This window comes from Acinonyx jubatus, chromosome D1 (assembly GCF_027475565.1).
Source record: "Acinonyx jubatus isolate Ajub_Pintada_27869175 chromosome D1, VMU_Ajub_asm_v1.0, whole genome shotgun sequence".
Classification (NCBI taxonomy): domain Eukaryota; kingdom Metazoa; phylum Chordata; class Mammalia; order Carnivora; family Felidae; genus Acinonyx; species Acinonyx jubatus.
The window spans coordinates 53,399,950-53,425,531 of NC_069390.1; the positions used below are offsets into that span (position 1 = coordinate 53,399,950).

The 25,582-nt window shown below is 38.5% G+C and overlaps 3 protein-coding genes across 4 annotated transcripts in view; 1 reads left to right on the forward strand and 2 right to left on the reverse strand.

Annotated features, from left to right (window-relative positions):
* Positions 1–25,582, reverse strand: part of LOC106966067 (olfactory receptor 51H1-like) — a 281,581-nt gene that overhangs the window by 39,269 nt on the left and 216,730 nt on the right. The window lies entirely within an intron of this gene.
* LOC106966138 (olfactory receptor 51S1) lies at positions 16,736–17,704 on the forward strand. Its single transcript, XM_015062211.1, has one exon. The coding sequence runs from the start codon at positions 16,736–16,738 to the stop codon at positions 17,702–17,704; it is 969 nt and encodes a 322-aa protein (XP_014917697.1).
* On the reverse strand, positions 22,511–23,689 carry LOC106966139 (olfactory receptor 51A7-like). The gene has a single exon (XM_015062212.2). It carries the CDS (start codon positions 23,468–23,470, stop codon positions 22,511–22,513), a length of 960 nt encoding a protein of 319 aa, XP_014917698.2. The 5' UTR covers positions 23,471–23,689.

Here is a 25,582-nt window from a genome sequence, read left to right on the forward strand (position 1 = left end):
TTTTTATGTGTTTATTGCCATACATAATGTCTTCTCTGATGAAATGTCTATTCAAATCTTTGGCCCATTATTTGCTATTGGGTTACTTTTTTTTTCTTGTTGAATTTATAGCTTAATATATTATATAATTTGAATAAAAAACCTTTGTTGTTTATATGATTTTTTACTTATTCCCCTAGTCTGTGTTTTGTCTTTTCTTTTTCATTATCTTAACACTGTCTTTTGTTAAGCATTTTTATTTTTAAAAATCTTATAAAATATATTTTTAAAGTTTATCTTTTTATTTTGAGAGAGAGAGAGAGAGCAAGCATGAGAGTGAGTGGGGGAGGAGCAGAGAGAGAGACAGAGACAGAGACAGAGAGAGAATCTCAAGCAGGCTTTGCACTGTCAGTGCAGAACCTGACATGGGGCTTGAACCCATGAACTGTGAGATCATGACCTGAGCTGAAATCCAAAGTTGGATGCTTAACTGACTGAACCACTCAGGTGCCCCTCTTATAAAATATTTTTGATTTTATATATATATATATATATATATATATATATATATATATATACACACACACACACACACACATATATACATATATATACATACAAATGTGTATATATATTTGTATATATATATATACATATGTATATATATATACATATTTGCTTTGAGTTGTGCTTTTGGTGTCTAATTTAAGAAATATTTGCATAACAAAAAGTCTCAAAGATTTTCTCATATTTTCTCTTCTAGAAATTTTATAGTATTATGATTTACATTTATGTTTATGATTTTTTTGTTCAAAAATCAATTGACCATATTTCTGTGGGTCTCTTTTTGTAGATTCTCTATACTATTTCACTGATTTATGTGTCTATCCCTTTGCCAAAACAATAGGAACTCTAGAAGTCAGGTATTAAGGGTCATCGAACTTTCTCTTCTTTTTCAAAATTGTTTTGTCTACATTAGTTCTTTTGACTTCTTATATACATTTTAGAATCAGCTTGTCTATCTCTACCAAAAACATTGCTAGGCTTTTGATTGGAATTTCATTAAACCTTTAGAATAATTTAGCCAGAATTGACATCTTAAAAAATGTTGAGTCCTGTAATTCATTTTCACCATTTATTTAGGCCATCTCTTATTTCTTTTAACAATGCTCTGTATTTTTCAACATGATAATCTTGTACAAATTTTATTAGCTACATAGCTTGGTGTGTCATTTTGGTCTATTATAAATGGTACTTAAAAAAAATCCATTTCTGGGCGCCTGGGTGACTCAGTCAGTTAAATGTCTGACTTCAGCTCAGGTCATGATCTCACGGTTCATGAGTTCGAGCCCTGTGTTGGGCTCTGTGCTAACAGCTCTGAGCCTGGAGCTTGCTTAGGATTCTGTGTCTCCCTCTCTCTCTCTCTCTCTCTCTCTCTCTCTCTGCCCCTCCCCTGCTCACACTCTGTATCTCTTTCAAAAATAAATAAACATTAAAGAATTTTTTATTCCATTTCGAATTACTCATTGCTAATATGTAGAAATATCACTGATTTTTTTTTTAATATTGACTCTAATCCTGTGATCTTGCCAAACTGATCTTCAAGTTCTAGGAACTTTTTGTATATTTCTTGTGTTTTTTTTATATAGACTGTCATGCTATCTATGAATACACAGTTGTGTATTTCTTCTTTTCTAATATATATCTGTATGCCTTCTACATTTTCCCCTCATTGTACTGAGTAGAATTCTAGTACAATTCTGTACAAGAATGGTGAGGACATACACTCTTGCCTTTTCTCCCAATCTTAGGGAGAAAGCATTAAGTCTTTCATCATTAATTATAATATTAGTTAGCAGCATTTTTGTAGATGCCCTTTATAAAATCATGGAAGTTCCCTTTGTATTTATAATTTGCTGAGAGTTTGGGCCATGAACATACATTGGCTTCAACATGTCAAGGTAGAGGAGACTACATACAAGGATAAGAGCAGCCTCTAGGATATGGCAGTGACCCCTAACTGACAGACAACAATAAGTTAGAGAGCCTACAGACTGAGTCCAATTTGTCTTTTCTATTATGCCACTCTCTTGGGCTTAAGACATGTATTTTCTTGGCAGAAATATTGTATTCCATTGTCACATATATTTTGGGGAATACTAGCTAATTTGGGAGCAATTAAGTTACCTATATAGATTATGAAGGGGAGGAAGAAATTTTCCTTTGTCCAAGGTTCTTCTTACTGGACTAAGAATTAAATTTACATGGAACAGATTAACAGGAGAAAAATCCAAGGTTTCAATATGTGCACACAGAGGTCTAATAATGAAATTGAGACCCAAACACATGAATAAGGCAGGCAGTGTTTATACATTTTAAACAAAGAGATAATAAATGTGTAAGAAATTGTCAGAATAAAGAAAACAGACGTTTGGGAGCTTTTATTAGTAAATGAAATTTGGGCTGAGGTAGTAAGTTAGTAAAAAAGTAGCAAGTTTTCAGGTGCCTGGGTGGCTCAGTCAGTTAAGCGCCTGACTTTGACTCAGGTCATGATTACACAGTTCATGGTTCAAGCCCTGTGAGTTTGAGCCCATGTCGGGCTCTGTACTGACAGCTTGGAGCCTGGAGCCTGCTTCAGATTCTGTGTCTCTCTCTATCTCTGTCCCTCCTCTGTGCTCTCTCTCTCTTTCTCTCTCTCTCAAAAATAAACATTAAAAAAATTTTTTTTAAGTAACAAGGTTTGTTTCTGCAGCTTTCTCAGCTTTAAAGCTTCTATCTCTGGTGGTTAAGATGTCTTTTTACTTCTTAGTACAGGCAAGGTAACTTTCACATGGGAGATTTATTGTCTGCTTTCAGGGGTGACAAAAGAGCATCTGGGTGTCCTTGTACTGGCTGTTTCCCAGGTTCAATTCAAAATAATCAATATGGCATTTGGGGCAGCCTGCCATCAGCCCCTACAAACACTAGCAATGGGAGGTAGGCATTGTTCTGGACACTTCACTCACATTTCATCCAAATTCTTTTTACTGATAAGGAAACTGAAGTTCAAAGATATGAAGTAGCTTGTCCACAGCCTTATAGCTGGAAAATGGCAAAGCAAGGATTTTTACCTAGATGGTCTAACTATGAAAGCCATAGCACCACACAGCGGGCTCCTAAAACATCATATCGAGTGACACACACGTTGACCTGAGAAAAGAAGGGACCCAAGAATGGTTTAATTCTGTCCCTCCCTCCAACCTATTAGGCCAGATTCATTTATCACATGAATAAACGGCTATCCTGAACATCCAGGAAAGCAGGCTGCAGATAGATATGGGGCCCTTCCTGTGGTTTAGACATCCGAGGAGAGGCATCCCCAGATCCCAAGTGGATATAGATCGATGGATATAGAATGTTTCACTGAACTTATCAGGGAGCCTGAGACAGCCCTTGTTTATGGGGTTGTGCGTGTTTGAGGTGCTAGACGAATGTAGTCAGTGTCCTCAGCTCCATTCACCATGGGGTTAAACTTTAGTTGCAGACTTTGAGGCAGCTTCCAGATCCAACAGATCACACCTGCTGGAATTGCTGGAAGGAGTGTGAGGAGGGTAACCTGAGTCAGGAGACGTGTAGCTGTGCCCTGGGGATAGAGAGATTAAAGTACCATCTCCTAAAAGGGAGTAGAAGTGACAGGGATGAGCCCGGTAAAACCCCCAAGCTGGGATCTGGTTACCCAGGTCTGCTGCAGGGATTACAGGAACAAAAGCACCCTGAAAATTCTCCAGGAGGGGAGGAGCAGTGGAAGGCATGGCACACAATGAGCATTTATGGAGATTTGGGTTGATTGTGTCCAGGGTGTGAAGGAAAAGCTACAAGCTGGTGTGGGGAGTAGGGTGTCTGGTGATACCTGATCCATCAGAAAACAAGGCATCTATAGGGAACAAGAAATGGCAGGGAGAATGAGAAAGTGCAAAGTACAGGGGAGAGAGAGACAGAGAGTAAGCCAAAATGACTGGGCTAGAGGAGTGAAGGGATCCAGTCGAGATAGCTGTTGTATTTCGGAGAGAGCTGACTTTATGGATAGCAGTGTGCATGTGGCCAGGGATGGGGATGAAACCATAACAAATGTAAAGGCCATTTTATAGTTCCAGCAAGTTTTTTAATTGATTTAGGCCTTAGCCTGAGGTTGCAAAGCAAGTGACTAAGTGATCTCTGCAGAGATGGAACCTGTGACCTTAGAGCCATTAGCACCACGTGGTACTCCACTGAGCTAAGGACTATTAGTCAAAACAGACAGGCAACAAAACCAGAAGGTATCCCTGCGGACTGAGCCTGAGGCACTCTCTAGGGCTCATTATCCGCTCTCTGAATTAAAGGCTGGGAAGAGGTGGTGGTAATGGTCAAAGAGCAGACAGGCCAGGGTGAGACAGGACACAGGGACCTATGAGGACTATGAGCTCAGGATTCGTATAGGGTGGAGGAGAACCTGCTTCATGGGCTATGAGAACAAGACTGGATCCTAGGGATGGAGAGACTCTTCATTCCTGCTGTAGTTTAAAGGTCATTATTGTGCTTCCTCTGGGCTGAACAACAAGCCCTTAACTAACCACAACATTCTCATCGAGGTTCCCCATGGGGTTCTGGCAACAAGAGGCTGGACACCTGTGCTCGCCTTTCGTGTATCCCACACCCCACCCACTCCCCCAGATGAGGTACATCTAGGGTTGCATAAAGAATATACCCGAGGCAGTCCACTAGAACACCAAAGTGTGTGAGGGTCGCTGAGAGAACCAAGTGTGGTGAGTGAACTGCACAAAGGGAGAAGTAGGTATGGGGAGGGACAATAAGACTTATGGTGAGAGTGATGAAATAAATGGGAGAGAAAACAAGAAAGAAAGGAAAGAGGAGGGAGAAATAGGTATGGGAGTTCCTGTTTCTGAACATGGAAGGATAAAAATGAGATGGGGCAAAGAATGGGACCACTCTTAGAAAGTTTCTTCAATTTTTGAAGAGTTGGAAGGTAGATTGGGCTGGGGGGTTGGGATAGAGCAGATGGAGAGATCAGAAAAGCACAGTGTCCTTTGTAGAAGGGAGGGACGCATGGGGTTCAGAATTTGGGCAGTAAGGCAAAGTTTTGTCTAAGCTGACTTGTTAAAACAGCTCATGGAATTCAACAAACTTATTTCATGTCTAATGGAAATATGTGATTATAGGAATAAAAAATCCAAAATAGTCCTTGTCTTCAAAGAGCTCACAGAGCAGCAGGAAGGTATGGGAAGAGCTCCAGTAGTACACTAACTTATGCATAGAATTGTAGAAGGGGGGAGTGATTCATTTGGAGGGAGAAATACATTAGAAGGCCTATGGGAGCTGGTAGCATCTGAGTTCTAGTAAGGAAAAGTGGTTTCCTGAGATGGAAAATGCAGAGAAGTTAGAGGTAGCTATAGGTGCAAAGGCAAGGATATGACTTAGCATATAGTATTAGGAATTGGGACTGAATATTTAACATCATACGTTAGAACTAGGAAGTCATGTGGAGAAGACTTTGCTGACCAAATCTATCACTGAGGGATGTCTTCAAATTGCATAGTGCAGTTCTGAGTTTACTGGTGGCCAGAACCTCTGCATGGGAGAATCTGGGGAACCTTGAGAATTCAGTGGTGGTATCTTCTATCCCCCATATATGGGCTGGCTTTCTGCTTACCTTGTCCGATTATAACCTGCTATAATCCCAGGTTCTTCAGAGAAAAGCTAAATCTCCCTAGTAAAGACATAGCATGAAAAAGAATCTGAATACAGGGAGCAGTAGAACTGATCATTGCCTTACCTTCCAACTATCCACACAGATTTGAGACTAAGAACATGGGAAATTATTTTCTAAGTTTGGGCCCTATAATTTATCTAAACCTTTCTCTTCCCTAGATTGTTGTATTCCTCCACCCCATCTGCTATGCTTGTTTCCCTTATCCTCCCTATATGCATAGGTCTCTTACCATATCAACATTTTATAATGTGCCAGCTTTGATCTCATACTTTGTTAAGTGGTTATCCATGGGATATACCGCCTGTTTCCAAAGGATTGCTTGGTGCTTGGCACTCAACATAGCTCTTTCAGTCAGGGTTAATCTGGAGATAAAAGGGGGCCTCTCAGGAGGTGGAGGGGCAATCATTGTCTTGGAGAGAAATCTACCCTCTTAGCCATTTCTTCCTACTCCATTTTATCGCCTATGGCTCAACTCCTGTGACGCTGATGCTATACCTCTTCTCACACTGGCCACTTCTTAAAGCCATCCTAATGCTGCAGCATTCGCCCGCAACCAGAGACCCTGTCTGACATACACTTTTCAATGCTGGCCTCATAAATAGCAGGGAGAGTTGTGGTGAGGGCCTTAATTGCCAGGACTAGGTCTGGACAGAAATGTAAAGTGAGAAAATCTGTTCATAATACTCTGCCATCTCTATATGCTGCTCACATATGCTCTATAAGCTGCTCACAGCTTTCCATGAAGCCACCATCAGATCTCCCTTCTAACCAAATATCCAATGTTCCATTTGTCCTTCAGATGGAAGGGAACTAGTCTGGTAATGAATGAAACTTCTGTTCTGTCCCAAAAAACATTCTCCAGTATGTATAAACATGTTTTGGTGACAATGTCCCCACTTTTAGTTTTGAACCATAGAGTTAAATCTGTAGAAAGCAAGGTTTCAGTGTGAGAAAAAAGAATCTTACTTATCCTTATAGCAACATACCAGATATTTGAAGTGAAATAAGGATGCCTAATTGAGCAATGTGAGATGTGTTTCAAGATGCATGTTTATGACCTCCTGAATTTCTGATATATATAGATGTATATACATAGCTGCATATTGCAGGGATGTTTGTGAACATCTGATAAGTATGTGTGTATGTAAGGAGATAGAGCTACTCATTGGCTGCATACATGTGTTTTGAAGAATGACTGAATCTTTAAATTTACCTGGCTATGATTGTGTGAGGTGGCAAAAGATTGATTAGGAACACTTGTCATTCACAATCTGTGGACATGAGTGTATATATGATAACATATGTCCACCAACACAAACTTAGGCTTCCACATGCCTTTTTGTTCATACATGCATTTATATCAGTGTGTATTCAGAAGTGCTTCTATCTGAGGGAATAAGCATTTGTATATTTCTGCACCCTTGAATGTATAAGTTACACTTTTGTTTGAGTACCTGTTAATTTGATATGCATATGTTTCAAAAATACTTCTGCCCATGAATATAAACCTTCCTTGCATGAGTGTTTCTGTGTATCAGGGTGGATAAGTATGTGTCTGTGTGTGCATGCATGTGTGTAAGGGCATGCATATATGTCTGTGTTGTGTGTAGAAATAGATATTGGCCACAAAATGTATATTTTTGTGTTTGGATAGTGTAAATGGCAGAAAGTACATGTGCTTTTTGTATGCTAGTTATGTATGTATGAGAGCACTTTCAAAATTCTGGGAAGGAGTGAACCTGTCAAATACGAAGGTCGCATGTAAAGATTTAAATATCCCCACAAAAGCCTCACAGGGGGCACCTAGGTGGCTAAGTCGATTAAGTGCCTGACTCTTGGTTTCGGCTCAGGTCATGATCTCATGTTTGGTGAGATTGAGCCCCATGTTGGGAACACTACTGAATGCAGAGCCTGCTTGAGATTCTCTCTCCTTCACTCTCAATGCCCCACCCCCAAAATTTAAAAAAAAAAGGCTCACAGGCTTTTTTTCAACAGGAATCTATCCTAAATCTCTTTCTGCTTTACTTTCTAACATGTCTACCCACCACCTGATCTGTTTTTAATGAGCAGGAATGTTCAGTCAAATGTATGAGATACATCAGGAGCCTCTGTTCTTGGGACTGTAAGCCCAGATACTCAGAAGAAGCTCCATCTAGAAAACACTTCAAGCTGAGGCAGAGACTCCAAGATGGTGGGGACTAGAAATATGTTGACTCCACTGAAGAAAAGATTAACATTTTGGAGAAATTTATATGAGGTGTGCAAGAGGGGTGGCTGGGAAGATTTTGAGAATAGTGACAGTTTATGGAATAAAACTGAGCATTTCAGGAGAAGGGATGAAATCCAGGAGAAAATTTGGAGAAACAGAATTGAGAATGTGTAAAATAGAAGTGTAAAGGTTTTATGAAGCACATTTATTTGAAGTATAATATAAACCAGGAGCTGGATTCATAACAATGAGTAAAATGAAGAACCATCTCTTGAGGAAGTTAACAGTTCATTGAGGAAAACACAGGAAGACATATTAAGAATTGAGAATGATCAGGATTATATTAGAGAATGTGCTATAGTGTGATAGGAGAGGGTAAATAGGGGCACCTGGGTAGCTCAGTTGGTTAAGCATCTGACTCTTGGTTTCTGCTCAGGTCATGATCTCACAGTTTGTGGGTTTGAGCCCCACATTGGGCTCTGTGCTGACAGTACAGACCCTGCTTGGGATTCTCTCTCTATCCTTCTCTCGCTGCCTCTCCCCTGCTCACACTGCCTCTGACTCTCTCAAAAATGAATAATAAAAATAAACTTAAGAAAAAAAGGAGAGGATAAATAAGCTATCCCAGAGTCTGTTAGAGAAAAGGTGGTCAGCAGTTTTCAGGAAAGGGAGGAACAATGTTTGAGTTGGAACATCATGCTATACATGAGAGAGGAGGACATTCCACTTATAAAATGTATTTTTCAAAGTGCAAAAATCAATGACATATCTGAGGAATCACAGTAGTTCTGCCAGGCTAAGATGAATGTAGAAGTAGACTAGAAACGAGTTAAGCAGTAAGGGATGTTGGGGCCAGATGGTGAAGAGGTTTCTATGACAAATAAAGGTGTGGTCTTTATTTTAAAGCAGTGGAAAATCAGATGGTTCAAAAGAAAGATGCCACAGCCACATTATCAAATTGCAAATTATAAAATAACACTGTGAAATCTATATGCAGGGAGGATTGGGAGGCAGAAGAACTGGCAGCACAGAAACCAATCAGGATAATACAAACAAAAGCCTCAGCAAAACCCAAAACACCTTTGATGAGTAAAAGTGGATGTGGAAGAAAAATCTGAGATGAGACGATGGAGTTTACTAAGCATAGTTACTCATTTAATATTAGAAAAGTGTTGGGTTAACGCCAAAGTCATCTTTAAAAAATTTTTTTAATGTTTATTATTTTTGAGAGAGAGACAGAGACACAGAGCAAGCAGGGAAGGGGCAGAGAGAGAGGGAAACAGAATCAGAAGCAGGCTCCAGGCTCTGAGCTGTCAGCACAGAGCCGATGCAGGGCTCGAACTCACAGACCACAAGATCATGACCTGAGCTGTAGTCAGCCGCCCAACCGACTGAGCCACCCAGGCACCCCAAGGCCAAAGTCATCTTTTAATCCTATCCTCAATTCACTGTTAGTCCCTTACCCCAGTCATTATTACTTTAATCAAATCAAGTAATGCAAATCTGTCCAGGACTTCTAGGCACTTATATACAAATGTAGCTGTCTGGGGTATAGTGTTAGGAGGCTTTTAAAACATATATAATACTATAATGGATCAATCATTATGCATATTTTTAACTCAACAATATATCTTTACTCTTAACTGTTGAGACTGCTATGCACCATGACTGTTTTTCTGATTAATTAGTTATCAGAATTAATATGAGAATTATGCAGAACTCTGCTTTTGTCCTCTTGCAAACGAAAATATTTTATGCCTCTTCATGCATATGGGTCTTTCTTTCTGATAGATATATCAAGAACTAGAATTGCCAAATTACGTAAATGACTTACTTTTTTTAAGTTAGTTTATTTTGAGAGAGAGAGCATGAGCAGGGGAAGGGCAGAGAGAGAGGGACAGAGAGAATCCCAAGCAGGCTCCACACTGTCAGTGCAGAGCCTGATGTGGGGCTTGAACTCACAAACCTGTGAGATCATGACCTGAGCCAAAATCAAGAGTCTGACGCTTAACTGATTGAGCCACCAAGCCTCCCCTAAATTTCTTATCTTAATGAAATGCACCAAATTGCTCCCAAAAGAGCTACAACATTTTACAGTGTTGACAGCCTTGATTAAGGCTTAAGTCATTTAAGGAGCCCCTGGGTGGCCCAGTTGGTTGAGTGCCTGACTTTGGCTCAGTTCATAATCTTGGGGTTCTAGGGTTCAGGCTCCCCATCCTGCTTCAGATTCTTTGTCTCCTTCTCTCTCTCTCTCTGCCCCTCCCCTGATTGTTCTTCTATCTCCCTTAAAAATAAATAAACTTAAAAGTAGTCTTTTAATATTTTTCCAGCATATAATTTTATCAAATTTTATGATTTTATCCCACATGACAGGTAAAAAATGTTTTTTTTTTAAGTTTATTTATGTATTGAGAGAGAGAGAGCAGGAGAGGGGTAGAGAGACAGGGAAATTCCACACTAACAGCTAACAGTGTGGAGCCCAACGTGAGGCTCGTACACACAAACCTCATCATGACCTGAGATGAAACCAAGAGTCAGACGCTTAACTGACTGAGCCACCCAGGCATCCCTGTTTTATCATTTATAAAATATGTCTTATCTTAGTAACCAATGAGATTGCTTTTATTATACATTTGTTTAGCATTTCTATAGTCTTATATAAAATCACACCTCATATTTTGCTAGATCTTACATTAGATCACCCATCTCTTTCTTATTTATTTGTTTCTTTATTCCAAATTTAAACTTCTTTCAGTAATACAAGTTGCAAATACTGTCCCATTCTGGGACACTCTGTCCCATTCTTTCTTTTATCTTTCAACCCCTATAGGGTACTATTGTTATGAGATGTTGTTGTTGTTGTTGTGATGATTTGTTGTTGTTGTTGTTGTTGTAAGAACACTTAACATGAGATCTGGCCTCTCAACAAAATGTTAAGTTGTTAACTATAGGCACAATGTTGTACAGAAGATCTCTAAAACTTATTCATCTTACATAACTGAAACTTTATACTCATTGAACAGTAATTCCTTGTCTCCCCCCACCCCAGATCCTGGAAGCTGCCATTCTCTTCTCTGTTTCTGTAAGTTTGACTATTATACACTTCATACAAATGGAATCATGCAGTATTTGTCCTTCTATAACAACAAGGTTTATTTTACTTTGCATATTATCCTCCAGATCCATCCATGTTGCAGCATGTGGCAGGATTTCCTTCATTTTTAAGGCTGAATAATATTCCATGGTATGTATATACCATAATTTCTTTATCCATTCATCCATTGATGTACCTTTAGGTTGCTTTCATATCTTAGCTATTGTGGATAATGCTGCAGTGAACACAGGAGTGCAGATATCCTTCAACATCCTGATTTCAATTCTTTTGAATATACACTCAAAAGCAGCATGGCTAGATCATATGATAATTCTCTCTCTTTTTTTTAATGTTCCTTTATTTTTGAGAGACAGAGCATGTGTGGGGGAGGAGCAGAGAGAGAGGGAGACACAGAATCTGAAGCAGGGTCCAGGCTCTGAGCTGTCAGCACAGAGCCCAACGTGAGGCTCGAACTCACAAACTGTGAGATCATGACCTGAGCCAAAGTCAGACACTTAACCTGCTGAGCCACCCAGGTGCCCCTGATAATTCTCTTTTTAATTTTCTTAGGAAGCACCATACTGTTTTCCATAGTGGCTGCATCGTCACCAACTCTTTTTATCTTTTTTTTTTTTTTTTTTTTTGGCTAATATCCATCCTAACAGGTGTGAGGTGATATCTAATTATGGTTTTGATTTGCATTTCCCTGATGATAAGTGATTTTGAGCATTTTACCATATACCTATCGGCCATTTGTATGTATTCTTTAGAAAAATGTCTATTTAGTTCTTTTGCCTGTTTAAAATTGAGTTGTTTTTTGTTATTGACTTGTAGGAGTTTCTCATATATTTTGGAATATTAAACACTTGTCAAATACAATTTGTAAATATTTTCTCCTATTCTGTAGGTTGGCTTCTCACTTTGTTGGCTATTTCTTTCCTGTGCAGAAGTTTTAAGGTTGATGTAGCCTATTCGTCTAATTTTGTTTTTGTTATTTGTGCTTTTATGGTCATATATAAGAACTTACTGTCAATTCCAATGTCATAAAGCTTTGCCCTTATGTTTTCTTATGTTTCCAGGTCTGGGTGATGGGCATTGAGGAGGGCACTTGTTGGGATGAGCACTGGGTGCTGTATGTAAACTATGAATCACAGGAATCTAACCCCAAAACCAAGAGCACACTTTACACACTGTATGTTAGCCAACTTAACAATAAATTATATTAAATAAATGAATGAATGAATTAATGAATTAATAAATAAATAAATATCTTTAATCCATTTTTAATTGATTATTATGTATGGTACAAGATATGCATACAATTTAATTTTTTTGCATATGGATATCAGTTTTCCCAATACCATTTGTTAAGGAGACTTTCCTTTCTTCATTGCACATTCCTGGCATCCTTGTTGAAGATCAGTTGACCATATACGCTTGAGTTCATTTCCAGGCTCTCTAGTCTATTCCATAGGTCTGTACATCTGTTTTCATTCCCTGTCTTGACTAGTAAGTTTTGAAGTTGGGTAGTGTAACTTTCCCAACTTTGTTTTTTCTCTTTCAAAATCATTTTGGCTCTTCTAGTCCCATAGCATTTCCAAAAAATTTTTAGGATAAGCTTATCAGTTTATACAAAAAGGCCTCTGGCCCTTTATCAGGAATACTGTTGAAGGTACAGGTAATTTGGGGGTAATCGAGAGATACCTAAACTTTCCATATTTATAAATATTTTAACTATATTGGAGCTTCTTTAATTTCTTTCAGCATTGTTTCAAAGTTTTCAGTGTATGATAGTATGTTTTTTTAAATTTAATCCTAGTAAAATTTTTGATGCATTGTGAATAAAATTATTTTCTCAATTTTATTCTCAGATTGTTCATTGCTATTTATCAACATACAATTGATATTTGTATCTTGAATTTGCATGCAATGGCCTTGTAAAATTCATTGATTAGTTTTAGGTTTTTTTCAATGGATTCCTTAGAATTTTCTATGTATAGATTCATGTCATCTGTAAATAAAGATCATTTTATAACTTCCTTACCAAACTGGACACTTTAATTTGTTTTCTTTAATGTATTACCTAGAATCTTCAGTGCAATGTTGAACAGAAGTGACCAAAGCAGATAACTTTGCCTCATTCTAAATCTTAGTCAAGTACGATGTTAGCTATAGGTTTATTCACAGATGCCCTTTATCAGATTGAGGAAGTTCCTTTCCGTTTCTATTCTGTGACGTTTTTACCATGAATGAGGTTTTTGATGAATTCCTTTTCTGTGTCTATTGAGATGACTATGAAATTTTGGTCTTTATTTTATTAATATGGCATATTATAGTAACTGATTTTAAAATGTAAAACCAACCTTGCCCTTATGGGATAAATCTCACTTAATCAAAGTATATAATTCTTTTCATATGTTGTTGAGTTTGATTTGCTATTATGTTAATAATTTGTATGTCTTCAGAGATATTTGTCTATAGTTTGGTTTGTTTTTGTTTTTGTTTTTTTTTCCCTGTGGTATCTTTGTCTGGCTTTGGAATTAAGGTCACACCATACTCCTAGCATGAGTTGTTTTTTTTTTTTCTTTTTTCCACTTTTAACAACATATATTGGTTCCTCACAACCTGAAATTTAAGGTGTCCAAATTTTAGGTTCCAGCTCATTTCTTCCTGGTCAGAACTCTTTCCTGTCCCTCAGAAGGACAATTTCTTATTCTATCCTCATCAGGGAAAGAGAACTCTGGTCCTTCATTTCTTTATAAAATCACTAATCTCACCATGGGGACTACAATGAGTTGGATTTTATAAAACTATCCCCTGTTAAAAAAAAGTTTGAGAAACATTTAGTATTTGTTCTTATGCTGAATTTTCCTGTGATTTACCAATGAAGCCATCTGAACCTGGGATTTCTTTGTAGAAAAATTTTAAATTAGTATTTGAATTTCTTTATGTTGTTATAGGTCTGTTCAGATTTCCTATTTTTCCTTGAGTCAGTTTGGCAATTTATGTCTTCCTTGGATTTTTTTTAATTTAACCTATTTGCTGGCATATAGTTGTTTATAATATACTCTTATTATCATTTGGGTTTCTGTAAGGTCAGTAATCATGTTCCTTATTATATTCCTGATCTTGATAATTTATGTCTTTTATTTTTTTGTAAGGCTTATTAAGAGTTTTTTTTTTCAATATATGAAGTTTATTGTCAAATTGGCTTCCATACAACACCCAGTGCTCATCCCAAAAGGTGCCCTCCTCAATACCCATCACCCACCCTCTCCTCCCTCCCACCCCCCATCAACCCTGTTTGTTCTCAGTTTTTAAGAGTCTCTTATGCTTTGGCTCTCTCCCACTCTAACCTCCTTTTTTTTTTTCCTTCCCCTCCCCCATGGGTTTCTGTTAAGTTTCTCAGGATCTACATAAGAGTGAACACATATGGTATCTGTCTTTCTCTGTATGGCTTATTTCACTTAGCATAACACTCTCCAGTTCCATCCATGTTGCTACAAAGGGCCATATTTCATTCTTTCTCATTGCCACATAGTCCTCCATTGTGTATATAAACCACAATTTCTTTATCCATGCTTATTAACAGTTTTCAATTTTGTCCATCTTTTCAAAGAACAAATTTTGGTTTTATTGATTTTCTCTGTTGTTTTCAATTTTCCATTTTGCTGCTCTTTACTTGAATTACTTTACCTGTACTTACTTTGAGTTTTGATTGTTTTACAAATACTTAAGGTAGAATCTCATGTTACTGATTTGAGAACGTCTTTTCTGATATAGGAATACCAACTTAGTAGAGCCTTGGGCCATCCCTACTTGCTGGCCACCAAGATGACCACACTAACCGACAAGCTCCAAATCAAGGAAGCTAGCTCAGGCAACTGGAATGAAGCCCTCAGCTTTCCCTGTCTCCTGCCTCTGACAGAACTGGAGACAGTGGGGATAACGAGGGCAGCCCTAGGCCAGAATGTCTTTACCATAGGAGTTATTTCCCAAAGTTCTGTAGCTTTAATGAATGGGCTTCATTCAGGAATGAATGGTATTAAAGTGGTGTTATTGACCATTTTACCAGTTTTCCACTTGCTTTTTGTGAGAGAGGATTTTTCAACCTCCTCACTCAATCACACAACAAATAAATATCTGTTCCTATTCATTCCTCTTTAAATGTTTTCTGTTAGATTAAGATCTTTGTTTCATTTATTTTCCCTTATACTTTGAAAGTTTTACATTTAATTTTAAAATGTTTAATTTCATATTTTAAGATATATACATTTAGAATTTTTAAATGTGTTTGGAGTTAATTTACATCCATATTATTCCCCTAAGAACATAACTCAACATGTCTTTATTTTTTCTTTTCCCCAGATCACAAGTTCATGGTACTTTTGTCTGGAATTTCAGTTCTAACTTTTCTGGGTATTTGACTGAGAGAAAGAGATAGGACTACAGTGTGTGCTCAGTGTTTCTTGTTGAAATTATGAATAATATTTGGATATTATATGTGAAGTAAGGCTAATTGTAAGGCTTTTATTGCGGGAAACTGGTGAGTGGTCTTGCCACAAACTGATGTAGGGAACCAATGTATGTTCCCTTTTTTTCTTTCTTTCTTCCTTCTTTTTTTTTCCCTTTTGTCATTGTGATTTTCCCACCACTGTCTCCTAACTGAGGAAGCTGGAAGAACTTTTAAGATGCATTTGTGAAGATCTTTTTGGGATTATTTGAATTTAAAATAAATGGGACATAAGAGTAGAGATTTCCAGGATAAGATGAATATAGAATGAGCTAGAAGATATATTTGTAATTCATTAGTCCACAGAGTTAAAAGTCATAAGACTAGATACTACCACTGAAGAAAAAGAAGAGGGCCAAATTAAGATCTGTCAAAAATGTCAATATAGGGGTGCCTGGGTGGCTCAGTTGGTTAAGCATCCGACTTTGGCTCAGGTCATGATCTCACGGTTGGTGAGTTTGAGCCCCACGTTGGGCTCTGTGCTGACAGCTCAGAGCCTGGAGCCTGCTTCAAATTCTGTGTGTCCCCCACTCTCTGCCCCTCCCATGCTCATGCTCTATCTCTCTCTGTCTGTCAATAATAAATAAACATTAAAAAAATTTTTTGATGTCAATATATACCCTGAATGGGACACAGCAAGGTGAACTAAGTAATTAACTTCAAAAGGTAAACTTAGAAAGAAAAGGAGAAACTGGATTTGCAGCAGTCAAAGCTCATTGAGAAATACATCAGTTTAGGAAATATGAGTGCCCCTTGACTTAATACTAAAGGTGTAAAGGGTGACTTTATTGAGAGCACTTAAAGGGAACTGAAGTTAGAATGCCTGGGGTTGAGGGGAGCAGAAAAAGTGTTTATAAGAGTATAGACCCTCTCACAGATGTTTGCCATTAAGGGAGGGCTATGAGTTAGGAAAAAGCTGTCAGAAAAGCAGGGTTAAAGGAAAGTGGAAAAACAATTTAGGGAGAGAAACAGATTTGAGGACAGCTTTAGAAAAATTGCCAAGACATGGGATGACTTTGGCATAGATATTAGAATGTCTGTGTGTTCTGGGAGGGCATGTAAAAGCCAGTGTGTGCTGGGGGCTGGGGAAGGAGGCAGGCTGCATTAGATAGCATTATGCAAATGTGTCAAAAGATTAAGTAAATCTTTCTAATCAGTTTTCAGGTTCCAGACTTCAAAGTGGGATCCTGAACTATGTCAACATTCCCCAATCAGGCAGCCCCCAGTAACACTTCAATGGCCCCCACCTTCTTGTTGGTGGGCATGCCAGGTCTGTCAGCTGCACCCTCCTGGTGGACAATACCACTCATCACAATGTACCTTCTCTCTGCCCTGGGCAACGGTACTATTCTCTGGATCATTGCCTTGGATTCCACCCTGCACCGTCCAATGTACTTCTTCCTCTTCTTGCTTAGCGTGTCTGATGTTGGCTTGGCCACAGCCCTGATGCCCACCCTGCTGGGTCTTGCCTTTGCTGGCGTTCATGCTGTCCCTGCTTCGGCTTGCCTCCTACAGATGTTCTTTGTCCACATCTTTTCTGTCATGGAGTCCTCTGTGTTGCTCGCCATGGCCTTAGATCGAGCACTAGCCATCTGCCGCCCTCTCCACTACCCAACGCTCCTCACCAATGATGTCATTAGCAAGATTTGCCTGGCTATTGCTTTCCGATGCCTGGGTCTCCATCTGCCCCTGCCATTCCTCCTGGCCCACATGCCCTACTGCCTCCCGCAGGTCCTGACCCATTCTTACTGCTTGCACCCAGATATAGCCCATTTGGCCTGCCCTGGAGCTTGGGGTGCAATCTATAGCCTCTTTGTAGTTCTGTCAGTTATGGGATTAGACCCTCTGCTTATTTTTTTCTCCTATGGCTTAATTGGCAGAGTCTTGCAAGGTTTGGGATCCAGTGAGGATCGCTGGAAGGCTGGCCAAACCTGTGCTGCCCACCTCTCTGCTGTGCTCTTCTTCTACATGCCCATGATCCTTCTTGCCTTCATTGACCATCTTAGAGTGCCAATACCTCAGCCTGCCCATACTCTTCTCTCCTATGTCCACTTCCTGTTTCCTCCATTGATAAATCCTATTCTCTACAGTGTCAAGATGAAGGAGATTAGAGAGAGAATAATCAAGAGACTACAGCCCAGGAAGGTGGGTTGTGCTCAATGAAGAGGATGCCCCTCCACAGTTGGTGGCTTAAAACTACCTAATACAAAAGTAGTTTTTCCATGATGAAGAACTCAGTTCAAAATGCATGAAATGGTCACTCAGGCACACATAAGCACATATACATGGATATATCTGCCTGTCCTTGCAAGTGTGAGTGTGTCTCTTAAGGTAAACTTACAAGCTCCAGAGAGTGACAGGGGTCTACCCACTGTTACACTACAGATCGTGGCATAGAACATCCAGGATCTAGGTCATGTCACAACCACCCAGGTGTGTGTCTGTTGTTGTTTTGTTTTTGTTAATTTCACCACCACTAATGCCTGAGGAAACTGGAGGAGTTAAACAGTTACACAGCAGAGAAATGAGAACACAGAAACCTTCCATGGCACTCTACGTGTGTGTGTGTGTGTGTGTGTGTGTGTTTGTACATTGCTTTACGGATCTTTTTATGGATTTTGATGTATGTGTCATGGATATAATCACATATCACTGATCTATTAGTGTAGGCTCATAGTCTGACTTGTTAATATGTGGTATAAAGTGATCCCCCTCTCATGAAACAAACAAGAGCTTTGGAATCCTAACAAGAATTACATTATTTTTATAGATTAAGTGTAAGCTAACGTTTATGATGATAAACTTTCACACCCAAAAATATATGATAGATGTTTCACTTATTAATACCTTTTTAAATTTTTCAATAAAATTATTTGTTTAATTAAATTTATTTCTATAGTTTTTAATTATATGATTTTGTTGCTCTTATAAATAAAATAATTCTCTATTCTATTTCCACATCCATAATGCTAGATTGGGGAAAATCATTTTTTACCTTGCATTAATACATATTTTACCAAATTATCATATGAATTATATAGCTTTTTATTTTTGGATTTTCCTTATATTTATCATATATAAGTAAAAATAGGTGACTGGTAGGTTTTTCCTACTATTCATACAACTTATTTCATTTTACTTTATTTAACTCATTGGAATCTCCAGCCTGTTATGAAAGAATAACAGTGAAAGTGAACGCTCAAATCTTGTTATTGATTTTAACAGAAGTGGCATTAGTGGTTCACTTATTAGAACAATGGTTGGCTGCAAGATCTGTGGGTAATTTGTAAATTTCCAAATAATTTATGTGTATTCCAATTTTATTAATTTTTAATAAGCTTACTCAATAAACCCTATTAAGTGCTTTTTCAGCATCCACTAATATAACTATAATTGTCTGCTTTAATGTGTTGTTCAATTTTCTGATATAGAAACATCTTTTTTCTATTGTGATTATAGAAAAATGCATTCTAAATGAAAGTAGCAAATTGGATCCACTTAGTGCCAAAACAAGAACCCATAGTAATCTATCAGGATACATTCCAGCAAGGCAGAACAGTTATATCCTCATCTGATACCAAGTTTCTCTGCAAGGTATATTATATATCCTTTACTAAATTAGTATTTCCATTTAACAAATGAGAATACTGCGACTGAGGATTTCAGAATGTTTAAAGTATATAAAATTAGTTGCAAAGGCAGCATTTATTTTCAGATTTGCTTAATAAAAAGCCCCTGCTATAAAATACTTTTTTTTTAATTGTTGAACAGAGAAACAGCTTGGTCTTGAGGCAACAGTAATGGGGTCTCTGAGAAACCCTGCTTTTCCCAAAGTTTACCATTTCCTCCTCCCTGCTGCACCCACCCCCAGAGTCTCATTTATTTACTGACAGCAGAATGATGTAAACAGTTTGAAGTCCCACAAGCCTGGTTTTGAATTCTCACTTCACTACTTCCTGTGTCATTTGGCAACAGCTGTTCTTATGTTTACAAAATAGGTATAATAAGGATTGCATGAAATCACGTCCCTTTATCACAGTGTCTGAACATAAGAGATATTCAATAAATCATAGTTATTTGGAATTAATGAAGTCAAAAATAACTGTAGTTACACCTTGTATGTATATTCAATGGGAATAAAGAACTTTACAGGTGGAAGACTCTTTCGGCTGATACAACCTCATTTTAGAGAAGGAAAACTGCAACTTGGGATTTGCTGAAAGCACTTTTGCACGGACCTGTGTAAGTCAGGGAAGATGAACTAAACCTCTGTGTTTAGTAGTTCAGGGAACACAGAACTCTTTCACGGCAGGGGCTCCACTGCTCTCTCCTGGTCAGGGACCACATCCACTCAATTCTGTCAGTTTTCAAGTGCCAAGTGCTTGGTATTACCACTCTTGGCCAGTCAGGGGGCACTGTTGTCTCTGCAAATCACCTGACAGATTTGAAGGAAAATCTTTCTCCTCTAACAGCACACAGGGGCATAAGAGGTATTAGCAGGAATGTTTACAATTGTAAATAAAATTGTAAATTGTAAATTGCCCACCTCTCTGTGGGCAATTGTAAATAAAATGTAACAGTGATACAGGGGAGCTGATTGAAACTGAAAACCAGGAAAAGCTTTGCAAAATCCAGATTTCTGGGTTGGTCCCACTGCTAAAAAAGCTTAAACAAAGACTCCAGACCTGTAACCTGAGAGAGAGAGAGAGAGAGAGAAAGAGAAAGAGAGAGAGAGAGGTGGGGATGAGGATGAGAAAGCAATTAATAATTCATTAATGGGGGTGTGCCTGGGTGGCTCAGTCAGTTGAGCATCTGTCTCTTGATTTTAGCTCAGGTCATGATCTCAGGGTTCATGGGTTCAAGTCCTGCGCTGACAGTGTTGATCATGCTTTGAGTTCTCTGTGTCCCTTTCTCTCTGCCCCTCCCCTTCTCACACTCTCTTATGTGTGTTCTCTCTCTCTCTTTCCCTCTCTCTCAAAAATAAATAAACATAAAAAAAAGAATTTGTAACAGGGATCTTAAGTTTAAATACCTAGAAGAACAAGGTCATAATAGCAGTAAGTGGAGCAAACACATACTCAGACTGTGAGTAGTGGGGACTGTATAAGGGCCAACACTTCTCAGTGTGTTCCTACTGAGTTTTTCCATGTGGGAATGTAGGCCTAGTATTGCCGTATCTTCCTACTTTTAAGATAACTCATAAATCTCTATTTTTTATATGAACTCATCTAAACACTATCTTGTCTAAACAAATCCGTCTGAAGACCATATTTGGATTTTATGGCTCTTAAAAAGATTAACATATTAATTCAGACAATGAAGAAAGAAGGAATTATCTTCTTTAATTTCAAAGGAAATATGAAATGTAATACACAACACATAGAAAGTAATTTTCTCAAGGTCACATAGCCAGGAAATGGCAGAGCTGAAACCAGAGGACTGAGTCTTGACCTCAGTCTGGAGCTTTTTTAGTCATCTTGCCACCTCCCTTGCAGGACTAAGTTATCACACTAAATGGTTTAGAGGACATGTTATCCCTGATAGGGTCTTTTTACCCTTTCTTCTATGGGTTGGCTTCTAAATCCCCTGTCTGGAGTTATGTTTTTTTCTCATTGATTAATAGTAACCCTGGACTCTGATCCCCTAAATCAAGGTGGCATCGTCCTTGTAGCTCCTAAAGCTTCTTTGTTGACACTTTCTTAATAGGATGTCTTTAAAGGGCTCTAATCTGGCTCCATTTACAGGGCCAGGAGATGATAGGTGTATACAGGGAGGCTTGGATAAGAAACTTATTTCAAAGTCTGTTTGGTCACAGTGGTGCAGATTCTGTGTTGTGGCTTGATAGCTATTATTTTACCTAAAGGCATTATGGGCTGCCCTAAATTCTGTCTCTCACAAAGGACCCTTATATCTCTTGACAATGTTAACTCCCTGGTAAGAGGTGCAGAAAGTGCAGAGGTGAGTTGAGTCTAGGTTATGACTGCCCTGATTCACCCCTGAATTCCCACACCAGCAAAACTTTGAACTATTCTTTCAGTTCAAATTGATATACATCTACCAAGTGCATACTATAAACAAGGAATTTTATTGTGAGGAGACTTCTAAAGTTGAATAACTCACAACTCTTTCGTTGTAGAAATTCACAATGTAGTCCATAAGAAAGACGTATGTATGATGTTGGAGATGTCTCTGGGTCTCCGTCCACTGTGCTCCAAGGACTCAGCCCCTTGCTTTTACTACAAATGTTGCCAAATGCCCATGACCACCTATAATTTCCTCCTACAATTTCCCCAATTTGGCTTCAGCAGAAGACATACTCTCTAGGTTCCCTTTTCACATTGCCCCAAAAAGGTTTTTTTTTCAACTCAAACATTAATGTTCATACAAATCATCTAAGATCTTGCTAAAATGCAGATTCTGACTTAATAGGTTTGCAGCTAGTTACTTTCCAGGTGAAACTGCTGCCACTGAACATTCAACCACACTTTAAGTAGCAAGGAAAAAAACATACTTAAGTCAACTTAGACACATTATAAAGGGCTTAATGTAAATCACAAAAAAAGGAATTAAATAAGGGAAGCAAATATGAAGATGCTAAGTTGCTCCAAAACCTTCCAGAGTTCCACCCACCACAGTTTAGGGCCACTGATCATACTTCCTCCTTAGAAGCTCCTCTGGATTCTTGCTCATAATTCATACCTGAGGATAGATGCCATCAATCCCCCAAGCAATAACAAAAGCATTCCTACATACTCTATGAAATGCAGGCCTCCTCTTCCCTAAAAGCAGATTTGCTGTGGTATATTAGGTCCCCTTTAGGGATTGATTGATTAATTGATTGATTAACTAATTAATTAATATCATTTAAGGGCTATGAAGTAAAAGGAAATATCTCCTCTTTGGAAGAAATATTGCCCTGCTCCTAAGACAATTTATTGTAGAGAAAATGGAACTTCTACCTCTGCCCCATCATTTAGACTTTAGACTCAGTTTTTCCAGGACTTTTACTCTAATCTGCCAACTTTTTACACAGTACACAATGGGATTCATCAAAGGTGGTACCAACAAGAATGCATCAGCTATCAGAATCATAGCCAAAGGGGATTTATGCTTGGCAAAGTGATGTATGGTAGCCAAGGTGATGATGGGCACAAAGAAGATGAGCACAGCACAGATGTGGGACACGCAGGTATTAAGAGCTTTAAGTTGCTCCCCATGGGATGCAATACCCAATACAGTCTTCAGGTTGAACACATAGGAAACAGCAATGAAAACACTGTCTGACATCATGCAGAGTGCGACAAACAGACCATAGTAAAAGTTAACCCTATTGTCAGAGCAGGCCAGTTTCATGACATCCTGGTGGAGACAGTAGGAGTGTGAGAGCAGGTGTTTATTACAGTATCTGAGTCTATTTAAAGTGAAAGGAAGAGGAAGAACTAGTAGAATGCTTTTAATATCAAATATCAGTCCACGATGCAAAATTCTGGAGCTGGTAAGAATGGAATTATACCTCAGAGGGTTGCAAATGGCTGGAAAGCAATCAAAGGACATGATGAAGAGCATTGAGGATTCCATGCCTGTGAATCCATGGATGAAAAATTCCTGGGCAATACATGCATCAGCAGAAATCTCCATGGCATTGAACAAGAAGATCCTCAGCATAGAGGGAAGAGAAGAGAAAGACAAGCCCAGGTCAGATAGGGCCAGCATGGAGAGGAAATAGTACATAGGCTCATGCAGGGAAGACTCTGTCCTGATGACAAACAGGGGGGTGCAGTTGCCCAGGATGGCCAGGAGGTACATAAAGCAGATGGGGATGGAGATCCAAATGTGTACACTCTCAAACCCTGGGATCCCAACCAACAGGAAGGTGGAGATTTCAACTTCTGAGGTATTAAGAGAAAACATCACAAATAGGTCTTTCATTTATATGCTCCTGGTAGATAAATAACATCAACAACAAATTCTCTTAGTTGTGTGTACTGAACACAATTAAGTTCAGTTGTCAGTTAAATTAAGTATAGCTCATCCTTAGGTATCAAGCAATAATGTAACTTTTTCTATATAAAGAAAAATACAGAGTCGATTTAAATAGGTTCTTCATAATATTCATTTGAGACCTTCAAGTCTACCTTTGTTCCTTATAGCTTGGAAGCAACAAGGTGTTTGATAACCTTTTAAAAAAAAACACCACTTTTTAAGATTTATGCATCAAGTAAACTAAGTTGGAATATATTGCAATCTGGAAAATCTATAACATCTTGGATGTGGTCAATGCTCATTTATTCATACAAATCACAGATGCTATAGTAGCAGGAGTTAAAGGAGGCCTAACATATTATTGTTCATGATACATGTGTGTGAAAATATAAAATTGACCTACCACAGAGTTTGGGAAACTAATTTGCAGAGCCAAATTCAACCTGTGAGAATTTAAAAAATATTTTAAAGTGTTGTATCAAAAGAAAAAAAATAAGAAAAAACATATAGGGCAGAGACAAATACGTGGCCTGAAAAGTCTAAAATATTTACTTCCTGGCCATTTACAGAAAAAGTTTGTTGACCCCTGTACTAGAAAATTATGCATACAAGCACACATGTGTGTGCACATGTGTGTACACACACAAAAAATCACAGTAGAATGAGTATGGTGGAAATGGAGTATGTGTCAAAGGGAACTTCAAATTTAAGAGTAATGTTTTATTTTTCATTTTTAAGAAGCCAATAACACATGAAGCAAATATAAAAAATGTTTTAAATTTTCCCATCAGAACTTTGGAAATGGAGGGTGATGCTCAGTACTTTCTTATATTCTTTTAATTCTACCCCCTCCTAATTGTCTTATACAACACCACTTCCAGAACCATAAATCACCAAGAGATCTCCAGGTTGAAACACTATATGCCAGCACATTACTGTAGCCTGAAGCAGTCTGAGTGAGCACAGCACCTCAGGGAGCAGAGGAAGGACTCCTCGGACACCAGCTATCATCCCCTAAGTGATGAGCTTCCAGCTAGAAGACCACAAGAAGCGGTGAGAAGGGAATGGCCAGGCCACAAGTATTTGTCCTTTCATGGAGGGTTTATGAGCATTTCCTGGCAAGGGTAGAGAAAGAATGAATTGTATCCAGATGGAAGAAATTACAAGGCGAGGGGTGGAAATAGCACTGAAGAAGGGGAGGACACTTACTAGTCTTTTTCTCTGCTACTAAAATTTTAAAGGACCTTTGCCTCCACTTGACTCAAGATAGGGACTGTAAGGTTTGTGGTGTGTAGGGTGTGTCATATGGAGAAGTGATGAGAACATATTTCAGTACTGAGTGTCCATTTCACCTCAGCCTTTCAAATGTGGTGGATTTCCTTGTAGTGAATAACATATGACAGCTGTCATCTGTAGGTGTTTGAAACACTCACATTGGTTCCATTCAATCGCTAGTGGCCCCGTTCGGAATGGCCACGGTTCTTGTCCTTCTTTCCCTGTTCTTGGATTTCTTTTGGCTTACCATTTCTCTTGGCTATTCAATGTCTACCTTTTAGATTGCTGACCAATTCAGAGGTTCTTACCTCTGGTATTTGGACTTGATCCTGCTCATGTTCTTGGTGTCAGCATCACTCACACCTTGGGTAACCCTCCTTTTAGCATCTCTAAACCAGAAAAACCCCAATAGTGCACGTGACACTCGGCTCTTGTCAGGGGAATGGGATTCACAGGGAAAAAGGTGATAATACACTATCCATTCTTGTTCAAAAGGTGACCTTAAAATGTTCATTTCTAAGATTCCATGCCTGAGTTATTTTTTGAAAATCTGCCAGCCTAAATCAAGTAACTAAACAAATTAGTTACTACTGGCATCATTGTCTTTTCAACTGTGTCCATCATGCCAATATAAAGATGTACCCCATCCCACATATGTTCTCTAATCTTTTCAGCTTTCAATGCTGTCCCAAATGCAGCTTGATCTCTTAGGCTGAAGAAGCCATGAAGCATTTTACCTACAACCATTTCAAAGCCATAAGGTTGAACTCTATAAATTGCAGA